Here is a 13,914-nt window from a genome sequence, read left to right as displayed (position 1 = left end):
TTATTCTTGATTTGTCTTTCACTTTAGTGAATAAAATTAAAACTGAAATCCAAAATTGAAAAACAAAATTTAACTCATTTTTAGATGAAGTAAAATCGATAGCACATAATTTAAATCTTCCAGAACATTTTCTTGAAAAACGAATTCGAAAGAAGAGAAAAATTATATTTCGAAACAGCAGAAGACGAGATTATAGAAACCCGGGTGAGGAATTTTGATGTAATTTTTTAACTTTATAACTGATACTATTATTGTACAGATAGAAGATATATTTAAAAGTATTTCAAATTAATCACTGATATAAAAATTTGAGAAAAACATGAATTAGAAAAATGTTCCGAAAACTTTGTAATGTTTTATAATAACAATGTAGATGAAAACCTAATCGAAACAATTCTTTTGCTACAGGGTTTGATTTTGAAAGAAAGGGATGTAAATAACATTCTACTTGCATTGCAATATATATTAATGAATAAGGATTTATTTCTAAATGTATTAATTATGTTAAAACCTTTCTTTATATTACCAGTTACTATTATAAATGCTGAGTGCTCTTTTAGCAAATTAAAATTAATAAAATATTGTCTTTGGTAAAGCATGTGTGGATAAAGCTTAATTGCTTTTGCTATATTAAGCACTGAAAAAAAAATTGAAAAAAATTATAATTTTCTTGAAGAAATTAATAGCAAAAACAAAATAGCACATTAAATAAATATTCAATTTTTTTTTGTTTGCAAAAAATTTAGGACCCCAAAGGGTTTTTTTGCATCCGGGCCACTTCATAGAGAAGACCGGCTCTGGCTTGTGTTAAGTTGTGTGTGTAATATGTAAAAAATTATTATGCTTGTCATAAAAGACTGCATAATTAAACTATTTGTGAAAGGAAGGAACATGATGCTGATTAAGGAAGGAAGGATACAGTAATAAAAGAAAGAAAAAAAATTAGCTCTTTTTTTTCTTTATTTAACATTGTTTTTATTCACCCTTTTTTTTTTTAAATAGACAATTGAAAGCTTTCATGTCCTTTCACTGAATAAAGTTTGAAGTACAAATTATTAAAAGTGAAATATTTATTGAATATTATTTTTTATATTATTATAGACAAATTTGGCCTGTTTCTTAAAATTTATATGTTTGTTTTTTAACGGTCTGTACTTGCAAGCTTTTTTCCCTTCATCAATAAGCTTTAACATTTAAAATATTAAATTCAACCTATTAGATTTTTTTAAAAATAAACTGTTCCTTTGTAGATGTTTGATTGTGTAAAAATTCTCTTTATCATGAATTAATTTTGAATGTATTAAAAGCATTTTATGTTTTGTATGCATAAAAAAATTATGAAAATAAAAAGTTGGCAATTATTGTACTAATATCATTATAAAATGTTCATATATCTCTTTAAATTTTCAACATTCATACAATGCAGAATATAGCTGAATACATATGTTTAATAATGAGATTTGTTGTTGCTGAAGATTTTAGTGAAAACTTTACAATATGGAGAAGAATATGTATTATAATCAGTTTCATACCAATGTGACTGTTTTGAAGAATATTCAATGTTATTAACTGCTAGAAGGTTTTAATCAGAATTTATAATTAATTTATTAGTATATAGTACATGATTGACTGATGTCATGATTGGTCTGTCCAGTATCAAATTTTTACCATTTGTTGTGCATTTTTTTAGATTAAAAAAATTATTAAAATTTAAATGCTGCAAATGAAATTACATCATTTTTATGAAGTTTGAGGAATTTATTTTCTTATTTTTTTAATAATAACTGAATGTCAATTATAGAATTTTTTAAAAATGTTAGATTTTTTTAAAAATCTATAAATAATTTACTGGCAAACAAGGTTGTAAAATTGTTTACCTTTTATAATTTTTAATTATGTTGTATTCCTATAGGAAAGAATTATTGTAATTAGTAAATATATGTGATAAGTTTTTTTCTTTGTCACGTTGCCAAATGTGGTGAGGAACAAACTATAGTTTGTGGATATATAATGCAACTCGATTTCTCATTCCAACCTGTGAAATTTCAAAACAATAATATAGAAAACTTATAGCTATAATCCTATATTGTTACAAATCTATAATTTGCTTTCCTGCACAGTTAATTTCATAGTAAGGAAATTAGTTATACAGATATTTTAATGGTTACCTATTATATTAGTAAATGTATGTGATAAGTTTTTACTTTGTCATATTGTCTGGTGCAGTGATGGACAAACTATTGTTTATGGATATAATGCAACTCACTTGAAGTCTCACCCCAAACTGTGAAAATTTTATAATAATAGTATAGAAAATTTATAACTATTAGTAATCTTATATTGTTACAAATCTGTAATATTGTTTTCCTGTAATATTGTTTTCCTTATTTGACCTAAAATAAATTTGTCTTTTTGTGCATTTCCTCTATAGAGAAGGAATATTCCAATAGTATCTGCTTAATAATTTTTTTTTTTTTGAAAATATAACTTTTTGAAATTTATCTTCTTTTTATTATTTTCTGAATTTTTTTATTTAGTAGTTTTCTTACATACAAATATATGCAAGTATGGTTTTAGAAAATTATGTTGTTTTCTTTGTCATATAATACATTTATAATTTTTTGAAGTTTATTTTTTAATTTTATTAGTATAATATTTTAACTCGAAGAATATATCCTGATATACTTTGAAATTTTTCAGTCGTCCAGTGTTATTGCCATCCAAGACCCAACTTTGTTAGTCTCGACTTTAAATGGTACTTTATATGCTGTTAGTTTAAAGACTGGTGCTGTGAAATGGAAATTACAAGAAGGTGAAATTTTGTTTTCAAATACTACTGTTTCTTTTAAAATTAATGTTGCAAATGTTTTAGTGCAACTTGTTTTTTAAATGAATAAAATATAAAATAGTAATGAACAAAATTTTGCTCATGTGTGATACACCTCATAAGTGCAATATATATATATATATATATATATATATATATATATATATATATATATATATAAAATTTAATAATTTAATAAAATTTAATTTAAAAATAATTAATTTTGAATATCATAATACAAGATACCATTGAAAATGAGGATAAAATACTTTAAGGTTTATATAGATAACTAAACCATTTCTTTTTATACAACATGAGATTTGATTCTATTTTGATTTGATTCTTTCTAGTGTATCCTATATTTTATATATATTTTTATAAGTTATTATCAGTGATACATCATATAGCTGCACCATTTTGTTGTTCAATTATGTAATGAGTAATTAACCAGAAAATATTATCATCTATTAGATACTTTATTTTATTCTTATTATGAAAGTAAAGTTTATTTATCTGTAACAAAGATTATATTACAAAATAAAGCTGTATTCTTTTTATTTAATTGACTTTCATGGCTTAATAATGCTCATTGATTAATTGATGCCGTTTTTACTTTCCTAAAGAAGTTTCAGAAGCAAGCAAATTAACTTTAAACTTTTAATTTTTTATCTCATAATGAAGATTAATCCTCAAAATTCTGTGCAGATTTTTAAAAACATCTGTGCAAGTTTGAAATAAATTTATCAGAATATTTCTAATTTATTAAGTCATTCATAATTTTTACAGTACTTCTTAATTCAAACTATTTTCAACTATGTAAGAATATCTGCTACTTAAAAATATTAAAAAAATATTTTTGCTCAATATGCATTAAAAATTTATCTTTAAATATTCAAATTAGCTGATTAGCGATTAATAATTGCTTTAAAAACAGAAGGCATACAATTTTAGTCCAAAGTTTAGCGAAATTATTATAAAAATGGTTTGTGCATTTATTGAAGAAATCTAAACTACTTATAATTTTTATATATCTTATTCTACCAGGCATATTTGTTTCTTATAATCTGAATTTTTTTGTGTTGCATTGCTTGCCTTTGGCAGCTAGCTAGTTGTTTGGTTTCATTTACAGTTTCATTTACCTTCAATTAAACTTCTTATGTCTAATTTAATGTTCATGATTTTCCTAAGAAAATATTTTTAAGCATCAAATTGTTGCACATATTAAAGCCATATTATTTTAATAGACTTTCACGTGTTCTGTCAATTGTGTTTATGAATTACTGTAATAAAGTCCCATGACATACATTATAGTTCTATTAAGTGTATAGTTATTCAAGTATTCTGTTTTCTAACATGTGCAATGACGTAACTTCATTCATTATGTAAATATTAAACAACCCTTTTTTTTTAGTTTTCAATAATGGAAGAAAATTACATACATAAATATTTAATGGAATATTTAAAATCATTGGAATTTCAATTCAACACTGAAAACTATTGTTGAAAATTTTATTAAAAATATATTAAAAATTACCAAAAAAATTTGCGCCCCAATTAAGTTGTTATTAAAAAGATAATTTTTCAAAATTTAAAAAGGTTATGAAAATCAATTTTGTAAAATAATATTTTAAAAGAGTTATTGCAAGAAATACGTAATTTTTGCTTAATTTTTAATTAATTAAAATTTAAAAACATTGCTTTGAAGTGCAAATTATCTTTCCTCAAAGTATAGCTCTGCCAAATTATGTTTCTTTATATCAAACAGTGTTTCCTGTAGAGTGGCAACATATGTTCAAAGAACCACCAACTCTTTTTTTATCAGTTGAAATGGGGAAAAAATAATGAATAATAATGTTTTCTAAACTATTATTATGCACATATAATAAAATTAGCAAGAAAATTTTATAAGCATTAATTTTTTATATGTTTGAATAAAATTTCTTTATTTTTTTTATAAAGTATTGTAATGCTAACTATTTTAATTTTTTGAAATTGCAAATATATAATATTATTTTTAAATAGCGAAGAGAAATTGTTCAAATTTATATTCTAGTAAATATCACAAAGTATTTCTTTGTCTTGTAACTGCTGTAAATAATTGGTTGGCACTGTACATTTTGGATTGATCTGTAAAACTGATTTATTAAAATATTTTGAAAGTACTATCTGTAGTTGTGCTTTACATATAATATTATTCAAGCACTTTAAAGTTTCTTTTGAATATTGCTGGATTAGAAATCTTTGAAATCACATAGAATTCCTGGTGTAAAGTAGATTTTAAAAATCCCGATTCATTCAATCTGTAAAAATCTATAAATTTCATTTAGAACCTTAAGAACATTTATGGAAATTAACTTATCAAAATTCTACTATTTAACTTTTGATTGATATTATATGGTATGCCTAATTTTGATAAGAGAATAAAAATATATTGTTGCTGTAGAATAATAAGGAGAAAAAAATGTCTAAAATGTTACATTTTTGTGATATTTAGAATTATAAAAATGTTAATGTTAGAATGTTAAAGTTATGCATATAATTTTATGAATTGTTGAAAAATAATTGGTAGAAGATTATATAATTCAATTTCAAAGCACCAAATGCTTAACAAAGATTTTAAATATCACTTAAAAATCTATTTGTCTAATTCTAATTCTATTTTTTGTTTTCTTTTTTGATAATTTTCATTTTACTATTCAATTCCTGTGACATTCTGATCTATAAAATTGTCTTTTATTGATAAAAAAAAAATAAAAATTTGTAAGATTGGAATAATTTACATGTCATTTTTATATGGATTGTAATGTATTTTAAAGTTTCATCAAATTTATTTGTCATTTTTTGTTTGATTTATATTATTAGTACTTTTGCATCAAAGAAAAATGTATAATTGTGATTTTCCGATTTCAGAACCCATACTGAAATTAAATTTAGGAGGTTCTCAAAAGTAAGTTTCTCATTTTATGGTTCCTTTTAGTGTGTTGATTTTACCATTTTTGTTTTTAAATAGTTGCTAAGAATAAGAATTAATATATATATCTCCTTCAACCTCATTCAGCATTTCTATTATAGAAAGTTCACACTTAGAAGCTAATAATGATTCACATGAAAGCAGAACTTTAAAGTATAGCAGCATAAATAATTTATCCTGTACAATTTTATTTTCTTCATGTTCAATAAATGTAAATTACATATTTTAAAATTGGAAAGAAAAAATTCATTACAAAAGTCCATAAGTAAGTTATGTTGTAGTTAATTATATAATATAATTTTTCTGATAGCCTGCTTTTAGCAATTTATACAATTCAAAACAAAAATATTAAAATTTGAGGCACATTCTTATCATTATGTTTATTGAAATAGATTCTATTATACTTAAATATCTTGATACCTTTTACTGCATCTTATGTTATTTAACAGAAAATTATGTAATTTCAAAGTATGGCAATCATGATAAAATTGCTAGTTGTGCTATAGTAGACATTAAATTACTTGTATAATATTGTCTTGAATTCTACCGATTTTACAATGGCCTAAATCTTTTAATCTTTATTGATATTTGATGTGGCTTGAAAGAAAATTAATAAGGCTTTACTAAATGACTTGAAATTTTTTTTAAAAAAATTCTCTATTCATTTTATTTTAATGAGTAATATTCATATTATTTTTAGCTTTAAAATTGTCTTTAACTCTTGTTGCAATAATTTTATTAAATAGTGATTTTTTTCTTCTAAAGATGAAAAATGAGTTTTAATTGTTATTGTATACATATATGTATATAATGTTTATAGGAAAATTTTTCCTGATCCTCGAGATGGCTCACTTTATATGTATATGTCCAGCCATGCAACAAATGACTTCAAAAAGTTAAGATACACAATATCAGAATTAATATATCATGCACCACTACGATCTGATGATGGAATTTTATACACAGGTTTGAATATTTTTCTTGTCATATTTTGTTTGATGCTGTGTTAAATAAATAAAAAATTTATTTTATTCACTTCAAATATACTGTGCAATTTAATTTGAAATGTATTCTTAACCTTGATTTTCCATGTTAACTTTTTCATCGTAAAGCCTTCCCAAATTTGACTTTTTTGATACTGAGTTCCATCTTATATATAGCATTAATTTTATGGAATATAATGATTCATATTTTCATCACCACATTTTTGCCTTTAAAAAAAATTTAATAAATATTTACTATCATTAGTTTTGTCTTGGAAGAGGGAAAATATTTTTAGCAAAGAAATATTATTTAACAATTTTTTAATTAATAAGTTTTGATTAAAAATTTAGTTAAATTTTGAAATAGTTTTTTTTCTCACATTTATTTATAGAAATTCATACAATTTTTGTTATAAAATATATAGTATGTGAAAGTCATAAATGATTAAAAAAATTTAAAAATTTATTAAAGAAATTTGCAAAATAGTGTTCTCTTTAATTGAAAATAGATTTATCTATTTGTTCATGAAGAATAATCTCTCTTTCTCTCTCTCTCTGTATATATATATATATATATATATATATATATTTCTTCTCATATTTTTTCTGAATCTTTGTCTTAACTGACTAAAATATTGTGTAACATTTAAAATTATAATAGTAACTTATTTTATATTAAAAATACAATATTCTTACTACCTTTGATTTAACCAGGGAAGAAAATAGCATCTTGGTTTGCAATTGATCCAATTTCTGGAGAAAAGCTGGACACTGTGACCAGTGGAGGATCTGACAAGATTTGTCCTGCTGTTAATAAAAATGCTGTTTTTATAGGACGAACAGGTAAATGGTTTGTGCTGGAATAATATTTCTGTATTTTCAAAAGTTTCATTTCTTTCCTGCAAGAAATATTTCTTTCAATGCTATTTTTGTTCTAGTTTATTATTTTTTTTTATCTGTGAATGTTATTTTAATTTTAAATGAAATGAAAAATATATTTTTCTCTTCATATATTGTGCCATATTTACTTGAAAATTCAACATTTTGTTTTACTTTTTGAATTTTTCTTCGTTTTTTTTTAATTAGTTGTTTACTTTTTTTACCTCAATCAGTTTATAATTCTGTAAAATTGATTTTTTTTTTTCTTTTGCAGATTTTGAATTGTCTATGTATGATTTAAATTATGGTGTCCAATCGTAAGTGTATTGCTAGTTTATAAACAATAGAAATTACAGATATATATAATGCAAAAAATTATTCTTCATAAGAAAATATGAATGAAAAAAATTATTAAGTCTGTTACAGTCTGTTTTGCAAGTTGCAAGATTTAAATGATAGATTTTTTTGATAAATGTAACTCTGTGCTTGTCTTATTTTTTATTTTGCAATTCAATAATATGAACTAATTCGTTAATAATTTATTAAAATGGCTTCATTTGAATTTGATATATATTATGCAAAACATTTACAAATGTTTTAATACATTTTAAACAAATTTGACTCAAAAGAAATGCTATCCTTATAAATAATTATGAACATCTAATTTGGTTCTGTAGTTTGAAAAAGCAAATTTACATCAGTGTTAGGAATAATTACACTGATTTGGGAGTGGCAGCGCTTCTATTTACTGGGGAAAAGGCCAGAGGTAGGAAGGGAACTAATTTATGATTCATCTTATAATTGTTTTTAAGAATATGGTATAAATTGTTAATGTGCCAATAATTGTGTTTGAGTTAATCATATAAATGAATAAAAAAACTACAATTAAGGGTATTAATACTTAATTATTTCATGAAAATTTAGTCCAGATACTTTATAAAAATTAAGGTTTGTGTAAAAATCTTTGAATTTACTTTTTAAAAAAAATGCATGCTTATTTAGGGACCTACTGTCATGTTGAAAGTTGGAAATAACAATGGTAGTTTACTTGGTTGGCTATGTGCTGTTTCATTGAATTCTGTAATAGTTTTCTTTTATTTGTTTTGAATATATCCAAATCTAGTAATTGGGAGGGGGGATTACTTTTTAAATGTACCAGGGCTGTTTTTTACTCATGAGTTGAAATGATAATATTTTGAGTGCTATTTGCACATAAGATATGCATTAAATATCTCATAATGCAATTTAAAATGATGGATGTTTTATGTGCCTCTACTATTAATAATGATAATTTATTGCTTATTGGCACTTTCTTTCTCTTTCTTGTGACATCTGAAGATGTTTGTTCATTATTTGTGTTATATTAAATTACTAAAACTTTTCATTTGATTGGATATAATTATTTAAATTATATTTTATTTTGCATTATAATTAATATTGTACATGTGTTGAAAACCTGCTTATGTTATATTGTTTATTTGTGTTATGTAATTCAATAGATAATTTATATGTATTTTAATCACTTAGATGGAATGTTACATACTCAGATTATGCAGCAAGCAGTTCTTCTAAATTTAATAGTGAATATGGTTAGTATATTATCTCACAATAATATTGTTGTAGCATTTTATATAGACATGGCTTTGATTAATTGTTTGAATAATTCCTTTGCAGGTGTTGCTCATTTTACATCTTGTTCTAGTGGGAGGATTTTGTCTGTTGAAAAAAGAAATGGTATGATTTCTTTTAAAATGAATTTGCTTCTTTGATTTGATAGAAAAATATGTTTAATAAATTATCACTTAAAATATTGAGCCAATACTATATTTTATGTAAGAAATAAAAAACTATGCTATCAGTGGTTAGTCAGTTGGTTATATTATCAACGACAGGTTCTAGTATTCAAAGAAATTTTTTTTAAAGCTGTGATTTATGTAAATCATTTATTGTAATTAATTATTTTTTAAATTTATGCTCTTGACTGAAACATTTACTGAAGTTTCTTAGATTTCATAAGTCATTACATAAATTTTTATTTATTGTTTTTTGATCAGTAATTGAAGTCAGTTTTGTTTTAATGTGTTCAGCTTATTTTTGTTTGTATTGCAATCTTTATATTTTAATTCAATTATTCTTAATCATGTAATAGTGACTTTAAGTATAGATTTAATTTTAATTTATTTATATATATATATATATATATATATATATATATATATATATATATATATATATATATATATATATATATATAAATAAATGTAAATTAGTTTTCTTTAAAAAACTTTTTTTATTATTTAGTGTTCAGTTTAAATAACAAATTCTTTTTAATATCAGTTAACTAAAAACAAAACAAAACTGAAAACCAAGTAGTCTTATGCCACTAAAACCAACTAGACTTTAGCAGCCATCAATGTAATAAATTCTTTATATTTTTATATATTGTTTGTTTCATTGCCTATATGTCTTGCTATAAATATGCCTGTATACTTTCTATTTCTTTAATTATGAAATTATTCATTTGCTAATTGTGAAATTTGTATATGTATTCTTTGATTCAAGGAATTTTAATTTATAAGTCTTATTTCTCATTGATACTTGAACCATCAAGTTTTAATATCTTTCTTTTATATAGGAAATATCTTGTGGTATGGTGATTATGAATCTCCTGTAGTTGGATTATACTTGCTAGAAAGAAATGGGCTAAAAAATGTTCCATTCCATAGTTTATCTACTGAAACTCTTGAACACATTTCACAAGCACAAACGTCTTCTCAGTGGGAACACCTTTTCTCCAATTACAAAAAGGGATCTCTTTTGTACGTAATTATATGTTTTAATATAAGTATTTAATTTTCCTACTGTTTTTCATTTTGCAATGGTCATATATTCAAGCAGCAGCTAGAATATATAGTGTATGGTTTTCATTTGCTATAATTTTATCATAAAAATGAAAATTGATATTTTAAAAAAAATTAATTATGTGCAGCACTTTAGTTATCCTCTTACTGTATTACTTTGGAAACTCATGCAAGCAATTAGTTCTGGAATTTTCTGCCAAAAAATTTCAATAAATTGTTTTATGTATGATTTGTTTGTAATAGTTTTATCAGCAGAGTTTTAAAAAATTTGGATGGACATGTAATATATATTATTTTGAAGGTTTTACTCCTGTTCTCTTCATTGTGATATGCACCTGCTAATTTCTGTATCTGTCATCTCAACTAAAATTTAAGTTTTAATCTAAAATTGAAAATGAAGTAGGAGAATTTCAATAAATCTTATGACTTGCTTGCTGAACAAATCATGCTTAAAATTATAAGAATAAGAAGTGAAATAATTCATCATCTGAGGATTGTTTTTTGTAATATTGATAATGTTTGTTGTATATTTGAGACAGTTTTTGTTTTCTAATTCAATAAAAAATTATTGTATTACAATAAAATAGCAAAAACTTCATGTTTTAAGAGTGCTAACATGTTTTTATTCATATTAGCTCATAGAAATGTATAAATTATTATCTATTTTCATCATTGCTTACTGAAGTTTAACCTTAACTTTTGAAGTTGAAGTTTTTTTTATTAAAACCATGCTGTTGAAAGAAACTTATTGGATATGCATAGTAATAAAACCCTTCGTATTTTAGCTAGTAATTATAGGAAAAAATTTGTATGCAGTAACAATGACAATGATTTAAATGTCTTTATAAGAATGAAAAATATTATAAAACATACTTTAAAGTATATTTGAAGATGTAGCAAAATTAGAGAAAGAAATTGAATTGCAATAAAATTGGTATGTAGAAGACATAATTTTTTTTAATTTTCAGATATTTTCTATAGTTTTTAGCTAAAGGTTGCTTAATTTTTAATTAAAATTTAAAGTAAATAATTAAAAATTTCAAGGTGTACATTCCCACTTTCTAAAGGTAATTTGTGGGAAAGACTTCTGTTTCAAGACTGGAGGGTTCCATTGAAATGCGATTCCACTGAAGAAATACTATGCAAATGGGTCTGTTCCACATTGAATTCATCAGGGACCAAATGAACCCCTTTGACATGGAATGAAAGTTTGTAAATCTAGTGCCAAATCTGTGTAGTTTTTTATCATCTGACCATGGTTTCATTATGAGACCGACCCCAAAATAACTTTATGTTGCTTCCCAAGTGGGATGTAATTATGACTAAACCTTTTTAGAGGTATGAGACGCGGGAGGATAGAACCTGAAACCTTTAGGTTAGCAGTCCAGTGACGATCCGGTTTTACCAAAATAGCTGTTCGGGTAGAAGCGCTGTTACTGGCTTATATGCAATTCACCACAGTACTCTCCCTCCAGTGAGTCAAAGGGGAGACGAACGATATGGCGTTGAGTGGTGATGTATTATTAGTAGTAGCTGTTGTCTTAATGGGCCGGTACCAAGTTTGAATAGCGCCAAGCGTTATGGCGAGCGTTTGTGGGTGCTGATGTGCCAAATGTGTCTGGCGACTTTTTGGGTTGCTGCGTCATGTGAGTCTGACGACTTTGCTGCGGCAAGTGATTCTGGCGACTTTAGTTGCGGGTAGATGGCGCCACAACAGCTGTATGAAGGTTGAAGGTTCAGCGTCTGAGGTCACCAATTTAGAGGTATGAGACGCGGGAGGATAGAACCTGTGACCTTTAGGTTAGCAGTCCAGTAACGATCCGATTTTCCAAAACAGCTGTTCGGGTAGAAGCGCTGTTACTGGCTTATATGCAATTCACCAGCCCTTCTAAAGCATACTTATGCTAAAATATGTATTTTTAGATTCAATTATGTAGATTGTTAGACATAGAAACATTTTTTCCTTTATTATTAGTAGATATATCTATTCAATGTAAGTATTAAATGCTAATCTAATTTAAAGGTCTAAGTTTTATAGGTCTTAGTTTTTGTTGATATAAAGTTTAGGTGGTCATAGTTTGGTTGATTTTTCAGCTATTGTAAATTACAAAATTCCTTACTCGACATTTTAAACTATTTTCAGTTTTATATTATTTATAAGAAGGAAGGAGTATTAAAATAGACTGTTTCCTGATGTTATTAAATTATAATATGTAATTAATCAAATATTTTCAATTTCTTATCAAATTTGATATAAAATCTAATTAATCTTAATTTTTGATTGAGCACAGCTTTAGATTGAAAAGCAAGCTTATAAATTGCTATTGTATACTCGTGGGTTTACATTTTAATTTAAAAGTACTAGTGCATTATATATATATTTGATACTATTTATTGAATATAGATTAGAATATTGAAGTATTGATATATTAAATAAGAGGAATCATAATCACTACTTGTAAAAAATTTCTTTTTTTCATATTTATATAATTGAATTTTTATTTAGAACCCCAGGCATTTTTTGTTGTCTGATTTCCCTAAATTTCAATTTTTAAGGCCTTCAAGAAAGTCAAAGAGCCTGACATATGAAATGGTTTATTTAATTGAAATCTGCTGTTTTTAAAATTGAAAAATGAATAAATTTGTACATGTAATGTTGATGTTTCTAAAAACATCCCACATTTAAAATATTTCCATTTCTATGATTTGCTCTACGGACCTTGCAAATATACTTTTAAAATTTGATTAGAAAATAACGATTTTAAATTTAGTACTATCTTAAAGTGTTTTCTTTTTGTTTATGATTTTTAACACTGTAAAAGTCTGCTTTTTAAGGATTTTATTGATAAAGAAATATATGAACTTTGCTCAAATGTGCTTTTATTTATTTTTATTTATGTATGTACTACATACAGAGTAATAGTATCATTTTTTGTAGGTGGTATGTACAGTAAAAACATGTCATCCATTACATATGGGGATGGTTTGTAGATAGAAAATGATGAGTATTTTATGATTAGTGTTACTATTAGTTCTTTAGATAATTAGTACTATTTTATAAACAAAATTTCTCTAAGTCTAATGATTTAAGTTTCAAATTATTGTTGTATTTTTCCAAAAATACTTAATAATGAATAATGTGTGTAACATTTTTAATAGTTCATTAACTTCAAATTTATTTATTATTACTATTAGATGCCTATTTTAAAATTGTTTGTTTGTTTTTTATTCTGAAATATTATCCTATCTACATATTTCATTTTTTAATTTTTATATACATTAAAAAATGTATTAGTAATTTTTTTTTTACCACGTAGAATGGTTAAGTCAAAGAATTTCTCATTTTACTTCTTAAGTTCTGAATGATTTTCATCTGTCATAAAAGAAGTTATA

The 13,914-nt window shown here is 24.3% G+C and overlaps 1 protein-coding gene across 1 annotated transcript in view; it reads left to right on the top strand.

Annotated features, from left to right (window-relative positions):
• The window catches only part of LOC129988043 (serine/threonine-protein kinase/endoribonuclease IRE1-like), a 39,831-nt gene that overhangs the window by 4,815 nt on the left and 21,102 nt on the right, over positions 1-13,914 (top strand). The window contains exons 2-9 of the mRNA XM_056096136.1: positions 2,701-2,812; positions 5,738-5,774; positions 6,619-6,764; positions 7,496-7,624; positions 7,935-7,977; positions 9,188-9,249; positions 9,335-9,394; positions 10,296-10,479. Coding sequence (XP_055952111.1) covers positions 2,701-2,812; positions 5,738-5,774; positions 6,619-6,764; positions 7,496-7,624; positions 7,935-7,977; positions 9,188-9,249; positions 9,335-9,394; positions 10,296-10,479 — 773 coding nt within the window. The remainder of the gene's footprint in view (positions 1-2,700; positions 2,813-5,737; positions 5,775-6,618; positions 6,765-7,495; positions 7,625-7,934; positions 7,978-9,187; positions 9,250-9,334; positions 9,395-10,295; positions 10,480-13,914) is intronic.

Source organism: Argiope bruennichi, chromosome 10 (genome assembly GCF_947563725.1).
Source record: "Argiope bruennichi chromosome 10, qqArgBrue1.1, whole genome shotgun sequence".
Taxonomy (NCBI): Eukaryota; Metazoa; Arthropoda; class Arachnida; order Araneae; family Araneidae; genus Argiope; species Argiope bruennichi.
The sequence above is the reverse complement of the archived record's forward strand: the minus strand, read 5'-3'. Positions and strand labels throughout refer to the sequence as shown.